We start from the raw sequence: 9,509 nt of genomic DNA, 5'->3' as shown, positions 1-9,509 counted from the left end.
CTCTTCTGTGTGTGTGTGTGTGTGTGTGTGTGTGTGTGTGTGTGTGTGTCTGGCTGGCTGGCTGGCTGGCTCACTCTCTCTCTATATCTCTAGATCTTGTGTGAGTGTGTGTGTGTGTGTGTGTGTGTGTGTGTGTGTGTGTGTGTGTGTGTGTGTGTGTGTGTGTGTATTTGATGGTGTGTATGTGTGTGTGTGCGTGTGTGCGTGTGTGTGTATGTGTGTGTGTGTGGGTGGGTGTGTTTTCGCATGTGCATATAGGGGATTATGTGTGTATGTATGGTCTTGCGTGCGTGCGTGAATGCAGATTCTGTCTGCTGCCATACGTGCAACTTTGAATGTCTGTGTTGGGAAATACGATTTAATCCTTTTAGCTTGCCTTTTAAAGTTTCGGACAAGTTATCATTCACTGATAATTGTTCGTTCCGTCCAAAGATGTGTATACGGTTACGTAAGAATAAAATTACTACAGTGTCCACTTTTCCTGTACCTTTCTAAAACGATCAATACATTTTACTTCATGACATTTATTCCTCTGTGTTGCTGGGTTGCAGGTTTCGGCATGACAACTCCAAGGACAGTGCCGGGGAAGATCGTCCTCATCTTCTATGGCTTTTTCGGCTGTGCCGGAGCCATCCTGTTCTTCAACCTTTTCCTGGAGCGCATCATCACCTTCCTTGCCTACATCCTGCGCGCCATCCACGAACGGGACCTCAGGCGGAAGGGCCTCGCCAAGGACCCCAAGAACCGTCGGGCATCCGAGGCGTCTGAGGACGATCAGCTGGACTCTTGGAAGCCGTCAGTGTACTGGGTGATGCTGATTCTGCTGCTGGGGGCGCTGGTGGTGGCCGTGTGTGCCTCCTCCATGTACTACCCCGTGGAGGACTGGACTTATTTCGAGGCCATCTACTTCTGCTTCGTCACCTTCGCCACGATAGGCTTCGGGGACTACGTGGTCAGCCAGAAGAGTGAGTACACCAACGTGCACCTCTACCGCCTGGGCAACTTCGTCTTCATCGTGCTGGGCTGCTGCTGCATCTACAGCCTCTTCAATGTCACCTCCATCGTCATCAAGCAGGTGCTCAACTGGCTGCTCCGGAGGCTCAACTGTGACTGCAACTGCAGGCTGAAGAAGCCTCCCATGACTCGACGTAACGCCATCACGCCGGGGGCCATCCACAGAGGGGGCAAGGCTCCCACCGTCACCGTCACTGACGCAGATGGAGATTCGGACTCAGAGTACCGGCGGAACTCGGGCGAGATGATCTCCATGAAAGATTTCCTGCAGGCCAACAAGATCTCGCTGGCCATGATGCAAAAGCAGCTATGGGAGACTGCTCAGAGCGGGAGGGCTAACAACAACAATAGCGGCTTTCAGGGTGGCGTGGGCCCGCTAGCCATCCTCAACAGAAAACTTGGACAGGACGAGTTTGATCCTGCTATATGAAGGATGGAGTGTTTGGTTGTAGGTTTGCTCTTCGGCTATCTCTAACAAAGACTTGAAAAAGAACGAGTACCACCCTGCAATTTCAAATGAAGGTGCTGTTGAAATGTTGCGTTAAGTAGAGGTCTTGAACGACCCTCAATAGACAACCGGAACATGACGAGTACGAGCCTACTAATATTACATTTTGATGGGATGATGTGTTGCGTTATGGTTTTGGCCTTTGGTCATTCTTTACGGAAAACTGGACAAAGGGCACGTGTCACGCTGGTATGTGAAGTGAAGTATTGTGATTTGGTTTTGAGTCTTTGGTGATCCTGAATAGAAAACAGGGACGAAACGAGTACGATTGTGCTGAATGAAATGTTGATGAGATGCTGTTGTTTTGCGTTATATGTTGGTCTCAGACTGTCCACGAGATAAAGTGGAAATAACTAGTGCAACCCTGCCATGCTTAGATATGAAATCGATGCTGAAGTGTTGTATTAAATAAGAGGTCTCTAACCACCCTCAGCGTGAAACTGTAAGTGGGTGAGTAAAGTGATGAAGCGTAATGCTGTAGATCTGAGTCTGTGGTGGTCCTGCAATATACACCAATCAAGTGTTTCAGTGTTGTGTCGTAGTTTTGGTCTCCAGCGATTTTCGGCGGAAACCTAAGACAGGATAAGTGCCACGCTCCTTTATTAAGTGCTAATGAGACGTTGTGTGCTATAGCTTTCATCTCCGTTGATCCTAAGCAGAAACTATTGTTATATGAAACGTTGCAATGTTTCTGTGCCGCGCTTGAGCTTCGGTCTTCAGCGATTCTCACTGGAAAACCAGGGCAGTGTTATCTTGCTATATATAAAGTGCTAAGCTGTTCCACTCAAGCTTCGAGCTCCATCAGCTTTAATCGGGGGAAAAATGGGACAGAACGAGTGCAATCCTGCTGAATGAAATGATCGAAGGATGCTGTTGTTTTGCGCTACAGCTGTGTCTATAGGCATCCTCAGAAAATCAAATTGCGATATGTAGTGGCAAAGTGTTCAAGTGTTGTGTCGTAATTCCAGTCTCCAGCGGATTTTCAGTGGAGAACTTGAACAGGATGAGTACAATCCTGCTGTAGAATGCGATGAAGAGTTTCAGTATTGCTGCATAGCTTTGGTCTCGAGATGCTGCAGTGTTGCATTAATTGTACTTGTGTTCCTGGACCATCGTCATCAACAGAGACATGGGACATGGCGAGTACGATCCTGCGGTTTACGAAGCGTAGCGTTTTGGTATCTGGCTGTCTCTGGCAGCAGACTTGACGGGGTGAACATAAACCTTAGATATCAAGGTGATGCTGAACTGTCTCGTTATCGTTGTAGTATCTCGCGACCCTCACAAGAAACTTGGGCAGGATTAGTCTTACCCTACTGTATGGAGTGGTTTTGCGTGCGTTGCGTCGTGGTTCTGGTGTCTGCAAGCTGCATATCCCTAACAAGGGACTCTGACGAGAATCAGCACGCTACTGCTGTAAGAAGTAAGAGACAAGTGTTACACTCACCTTTTCGACAGCCGTTGCGTGATCCAAAAAGGCAGCTGGAACAGGATATCGCCTGTTGCGTGAGAAAGAACTATCTATCTAGAAGTGCTGGTTTTAGCACTTGAAGACTGAGGTGTTACCCTATTTCTCAGCAGACAGATGGGACGTCATGGCCTTGCTATGGGGACACAATTTAACAGTGACGCTGAACTACTCGAGTAGCTTTTCTCAGGAAAGAATCGTTGACTGTACGAGTATGCGCAATGAAGAACGTGAGAGTGTTGCTTCATAGTGGTTGAACCATTTGTCTCAGGTCGTCCTTCGTGCGAGAACAAAGACAAGACGAGTCACCTCTGTGACCAGCGCAAAAAGCTAGTCTTCTCGTGTCACAGTAGATGTATGTAGACACGCAAATAGAATTTGGGCAACCCTGTGCGCCGCGCACAAGGTTGGAACATGGTTCTGCAATATTTTGAGCGGGGATTTGCAAAGCCAGATGCAAGTAATAACAACAGCAATCAACCCATCCTCGGCATTAACCAGTGCTAAGAATATGATGACGGCAAATCCTATCAGCTGAACAGACCGGAAGGCGTCTGTGAGGTCCCTCAACAAAAGATGTCAGCCTCGGATTAATCTCAGTTCAAAGCTCCAACAATATGACTGCTTGTGACCATATTGATTGTAGAAATGGTACATCTTTGCCGTAGGCAGAATTAGAAGTAATGTAAGCAAATGTCCACAATTACGGATGTTCTAGAAGAAATGTTTTGAAAGTTAAGGAATCCTTTGACTGAACGAACTGATTATGGTTTTATTCCTTCTTGAAATAATAACCAACAGGAAAGAGTACGCAGAGAAAATGTGACCAAGCTCTTCGATTTAACTGCAACAACAACAACAACAACAACAACAACAACAACAACAACAACAACAAATCCAGAACTTGGTAATGCGAAGCCAAGTCTTGCTCAACATCATGCAGCTATTCCTAATCACAACAAAAACAGTTTTTCACCGACGAAAAAAATCCTGGCCTACTTTCGATACACCAAGGAGAAGAAGAAGAAGAAGAAGACACAATTGCCTGCTATTAGGGACATGTATAATTGATGCCGCAGCTATGACTCCTTATCAGGAAGATTAAGGAGAGGATCAAGCTCTTGAGCGATCTGCTCGAGCGCTCACGAACAAAGCATCTTATCTCATACTTGAAAACAATCCCTGGAATTAAGAGTAAAAGTGGGCCATGAGACTGTCTAAGTTGGCTCAGACGAAGAAAGAGAGATACAGGAATAGATCCATAGCTATCCATCAAGATAACCTAAAATCGGACATCAATCCTGATGGTTTTGTCGTGTGACAGAAAAAAATGAAGATTTTAGTGTGGAAGGTTTAATATTTTACAGGGGTAACCTAGGTTTTTTAAAAAAAATGTTTTTTCTCTGTGTATTTGTTTCTTTGCTCTTTCTTCCAATCATGAACATTTGCTGATATATATATATATATTTACTTTGAGTAAAAGCCTCTCAGTTTCATCAAAACACGACTCGTCTTCACCTAGTACCTCTAATTGCACTGATGCCACCATTGAGTACATTCGCATACAGCAGGGGGGTCTACTTTTGTTAGATAACGCAAAATGAACAGCAAACGAGCAATACATCTCAGAGTAAAGAGGCAATCGGCGCGTTGAAGGTTAGGCTACGAAAATGTATTCTGTTAGTTTGCCTGAATCTGCATTTAAATCGGGCCGTTTTATAGTGCCCTTGAAAGAGTCATGAAAGCGTTGAACTCGAAGGGCATGAAGGACAGCCTTCAACATTGAGCGCTAATTCGATATGTCCAAGACACAATGGATTTGAAACGACCTTCGCTTTAATTCCAGGATCGTAGTACTGGCAAAGTCAGGCTTTGCATACAAAAATGAGATGGAAACAGTTGACGTCTGTCTTTGGGAGTCGATTCCAATCAGCGGAAGTTGTTTGATTACGTTAATGGCCAAGCGGATGCGCACGCAGCAGTTTTACTCATCTTATTTGAACGTCGATTTTTGTGTCTGGAATGACGAGCAAAATCGACAAGGAAACTGGTTTATTTTCCTGCAGTGACCAGACAGGACACAAAAAAAGAAATTTCTATTGATATCAAATTCATTGATTCGTGTTTGGGAAGCTAATAGTATGTTGCCTTTGCTAGACGTTGTTGACCGTGTAAAGGGTCTCTTTCTCCTCCGTGCATACAGACTGACGTCAACTGTCATCACAACAACTTGGCAAACATTCGTAGTATGGATAAACCATGAAATTTGTGTTGGAGAGAGAAGGCAGGCACGTTTTGACTCTGCGACTACACAAACAACACGCATTTGGTTCGTTCTCTTCGGTAACAACTTAACGGCAAAAACGTACCAACCCGAACGAGTCATCTTCGCAATATTCCGCCTTCGTTGACGCTCTAGTGGAAAGGTGGCAAGACGCGTGCGTAGTGCTGTGCAGTGAAGACAACTATGTTCACTTTAACTTCATCAGCAATGGCTGTGGCTTTGTGGTCAAGGTTCTTTTACTTGCTTGTGAACGCTGAACCGGTCTTCAAGTCATAGGGGACACGTTAGTGCCTGGATCAGTACGAAATGCGGTATGAATGTCAAAATGTACCTGTGCCGGACAGCTGTGACAGGTTCTCTGGTTGTCAGAGTCACTGCATGTAGTAACTTGCAAATGCAAAGACAGGGAACCCGATCGACCGTGTTAAGATTTGTCCGGAATGCGATATGAATGACAACTTGACCAGTGCCGGTCAGCTGTGAAATGCGGGGGTTATTTTCCCTGGACAGAAAAGGCAACAAAAGGTTCTGGGACGGTTTTCAGCGCTGAATCCAATGACGGCAAGACCGGCCGAGCGTGAGCATTCGGCAGAATGAATTGACACATTTCTGGGGGCAGGAGAGCAAGCTTAGTTTTAACCCGTGATTGTTACATAGCCTTTATCTCTGTTGGTGAACGTAAAGTCAAGAGCAGCTTCTGTCAGCTGTTGTCGACATGAGGTCAGAAACCCATGACGGCAAAACTTACGGCACGTCAGCTTTCTTCAGGATTGATTGACTGATTTATGTTTGGCCCAAGAGCAGGTGGGAGTTTGTTATGCTTTTTTTGTGTATTTTACCTGTGATTATTACATCAAGCATCGCTTTAGCTGATATATAACGTCATGGACGACACCTGATAGTTTGTGTGTACATAAACGTGTATGGATATACATACTAAGTCAGCAGTCATGCTGGTTGTGTTGACTACATGGACACTGAGTTTCAGTCATTTTAATTCTACTCGCTTTCACTCGTTGTAGACGTTCACGGATATATATATATATATATTTATATATGTATATCACTTCTTCTTGTTTTGAAATGTTGCAGATTTTCTAGAATATTACTTCCACTTGCATGTTTTCCAGGACAGTCCGGTTGTGCTGTGGTTGTCGCACGAAGAGGTTTCAAACGTTGAATTATAATTCACTTTGAAAACTTACAGAAGCCTGTTACAGTTAAAGGGATGATTTTCTGTCTGCAAGAGCGAGAATAAAAATGTTTTCGTCCGCTTTTAGCAAAAACAAACAGACATATTGCGACATAATGAAGTAGGCAAGTCGATACAAGGTGGAAATTGTACATTTACGTAAATGCCACGGGATTGGTCACTGAAAGGTCACGTGCCGTGCGTTACGCCTTTTGGTTGGCTGCGATCTCGCTAAGCGCAGGAATATACCCCACCATGATCAGTCAGTCCCTTTAGAATACCTTCTTTCGCATTAAGTGAATAACCGTAGACCTGTCCAAGCTGTACTTACTTCGATTAAGAGCATCCTTCCGTTTTGAACACATCAAGCATCAACAACGTGGCTGCTTTCTGTACAGAGTGGGATGTGTTTGCACAATTAATGGCATGACTGACGCTTGTGTCCATCTAGAGACCAACAATCAGCAAAAAAGTCCTACTCTGCACAGATAGCAACCACGGTGTTGAGTTTCAAGGGCAAGGATGCTCTAATCCCAAGTGAACTCTTGAATTGACAGATCTGACAGATAGCAACCACGGTGTTGAGTTTCAAGGGCAAGAATGCTCTAATCCCAAGTGAACTCTTGACAGATCTGACAGATTGACCACGGTGTTGAGTTTCAAGGGCAAGGATGCTCTAATCCCAAGTGAACTCTTGAATTGACAGATCTGACAGATAGCAACCACGGTGTTGAGTTTCAAGGGCAAGGATGCTCTGATCCCAAGTGAACTCTTGACAGATCTGACAGATTGACCACGGTGTTGAGTTTCAAGGGCAAGGATGCTCTAATCCCAAGTGAACTCTTGACAGATCTGACATATAGCAACCACGGTGTTGAGTTTCAAGGGCAAGAATGCTCTAATCCCAAGTGAACTCTTGACAGATCTGACAGATTGACCACGGTGTTGAGTTTCAAGGGCAAGGATGCTCTAATCCCAAGTGAACTCTTGACAGATCTGACACAGTCACAGAATTAAGAATGGCATGTTTAAGCCGGAAGGACCCATTCACGATCGTTTATATAGCTCGATGTCGCAAATGACGTAACGAAAAGTATATTCGAAAAAAAAGTTCATATGGCTCATTGGTGGACATGTTTACAAAAGCCAGGGAATTGGTTCACACATTTTTTTTTTCACTCATGTTATATTTTGTGTGTGTATTTTGTGTGTGTATTTTTGTATTGATATTCCGCACCGGAGTGTGATATCCCTAACCGTATAGTTACTTGAAGAATACCAGAAATAAAATGGTGAGGCACGTGTGAATCACGCAGTTTATGTATTCCAACAAGATTTGGGTTTTGCTGTTTTTAATAGATGTACGTAGTGCTTTGTCCACGAAAGTTCTCTACTTATCGTTCACAATTTTCAGTCTTGATTGTTCTGAAAAGTGACTATTACATGATTGTTCTGAAAGTCTACTATTTATTTCATCGTAAACATGTAAGCCCTCATACGTGATTGTTCTGAAAGCTTTCTAATTTACATGATTGTTCTGAAACTCTACTAATTACCTTCACCCGTGAAATGTTGTCAGATATGGAACAATATGTATACCCCAGCCCAACGAAGTTGGAGGGGGGTATTCTGGATTCACTTTGTCCATCTGTCTGTGTGCATGTCTGTATGTATATGGAACAATATTTTGATACAATGATACTAAATCTTTAGTGATATTGATATTTATACCCCAGCCCAATGAAGTTGGAGGGGGTATACTGGATTCACTTTGTCCGTGTGTCTGTGTGTATGTCTGTATGTAAATGGAACAATATTTTGATACAATGTGTTTGGCCCCCAATTGTTACACGACACTTGAGATTGCCACAAGTTCTCAAATGTCGTATAGTTGTGTTCTTTTATTCTACGTCGCCCGTCTTCGCAGCAGCAGAAAACAACTCGTCAAATTGAGTTCGAGGATTTATTTAGCATTCCATACATACAACTGCACATCGTAGCAGAACTCAACGTAGAAGCTTTTTTAACATACAAATCGCGCTGGCCTATGTAGCAAATACTCAATCTCGAGAATATTCCAGACCGAACATGATACAACTACATTATACGAGCCGTCTATGGACTAGAACAGTGACGTTCTCTGTGACGTACATCAAAAGCGCCGACGCACTTAATCCGAACGAACGCCACGAACTCACACTACACGAAACAGCGTAGTAAACAACTTGTTTTGACAGGACTAGAAAGTTCACCTGCATTCTCGTCCAAGCATAAATATTGTGTTTACAAAATATAATATCGGTACTTTCCCACAAAGTACAAATAAGTCAACTACATGCAACACACAAAACTGAACCAAAGCTCAGCAACGGTAGCGTTTCCAAATCCTAAGTGAAATTGATATTTCATTTTCATTTTCATTTACATTTCATTTTCATTACTTTATTGTCCCATCGCTGGGAAATTCGGGTCGCTTCCTCCCAGTGGAAAGCTAGCAGCAACGGAGTCGCGCTACCCAGGTGTCTGCGTGTTTAGGTGTATTCAGCCACCTGCACTTATGGCAGAATGACCAAGGTCTTTTACGTGCCATTGTGATGACACGGGGGTGGGACATGGCTTCCGTCTCTGGGTCTGCACATAAAGTTGACCCGTGTCCGTCCCGGCCCGAATTCGAACCTGCGACCTTTCGATCACAAGTCCAGTGCTCTACCAACTGAGCTACCAACTACCAAAAGACATTTATACCCCCGCCCAATGAATACAAACTCCACAAGAATACGTTTCATACATTGAACATGTCTTCTTTATTGTTCTCAACTCAAAATTCAAATTAAATGTCCAAAGACAAAAATTATTTATAATCTTCAAAAATGTAATGATTCTTCTTGAGTATTCCCAACTCAAAATTCTAATTACAGGTTTAACGGAACACATAGAAACTTTTGATTTTCCCTCTTTGCCATGCTTGGGTGGCTAGGTCACCAAAATGGATCGAAAGGCATGGCAAAGAGGGAAAATGGAAGCTAATTTTTGCCCCTTTAAA

The 9,509-nt window shown here is 43.8% G+C and overlaps 1 protein-coding gene across 1 annotated transcript; it reads left to right on the top strand.

The window, feature by feature from the left end:
• The first annotated feature begins 550 nt into the window (after positions 1-550).
• On the top strand, positions 551-7,770 carry LOC138956436 (potassium channel subfamily K member 12-like). Its single transcript, XM_070327796.1, has one exon. It carries the CDS (start codon positions 560-562, stop codon positions 1,442-1,444), a length of 885 nt encoding a protein of 294 aa, XP_070183897.1. The 5' UTR covers positions 551-559; the 3' UTR covers positions 1,445-7,770.
• Positions 7,771-9,509: the final 1,739 nt, after the last annotated feature.

The sequence above is a fragment of the Littorina saxatilis genome, unplaced genomic scaffold (genome assembly GCF_037325665.1).
Source record: "Littorina saxatilis isolate snail1 unplaced genomic scaffold, US_GU_Lsax_2.0 scaffold_1266, whole genome shotgun sequence".
Taxonomy (NCBI): domain Eukaryota; kingdom Metazoa; phylum Mollusca; class Gastropoda; order Littorinimorpha; family Littorinidae; genus Littorina; species Littorina saxatilis.
The sequence above is the reverse complement of the archived record's forward strand: the minus strand, read 5'-3'. Positions and strand labels throughout refer to the sequence as shown.

What these genes read in the sequence shown, in the direction of transcription:
- LOC138956436 (XM_070327796.1), top strand. Translation starts at nt 560, where the DNA reads ATGACAACTCCAAGGACAGTGCCGGGGAAGATCGTCCTCATCTTCTAT.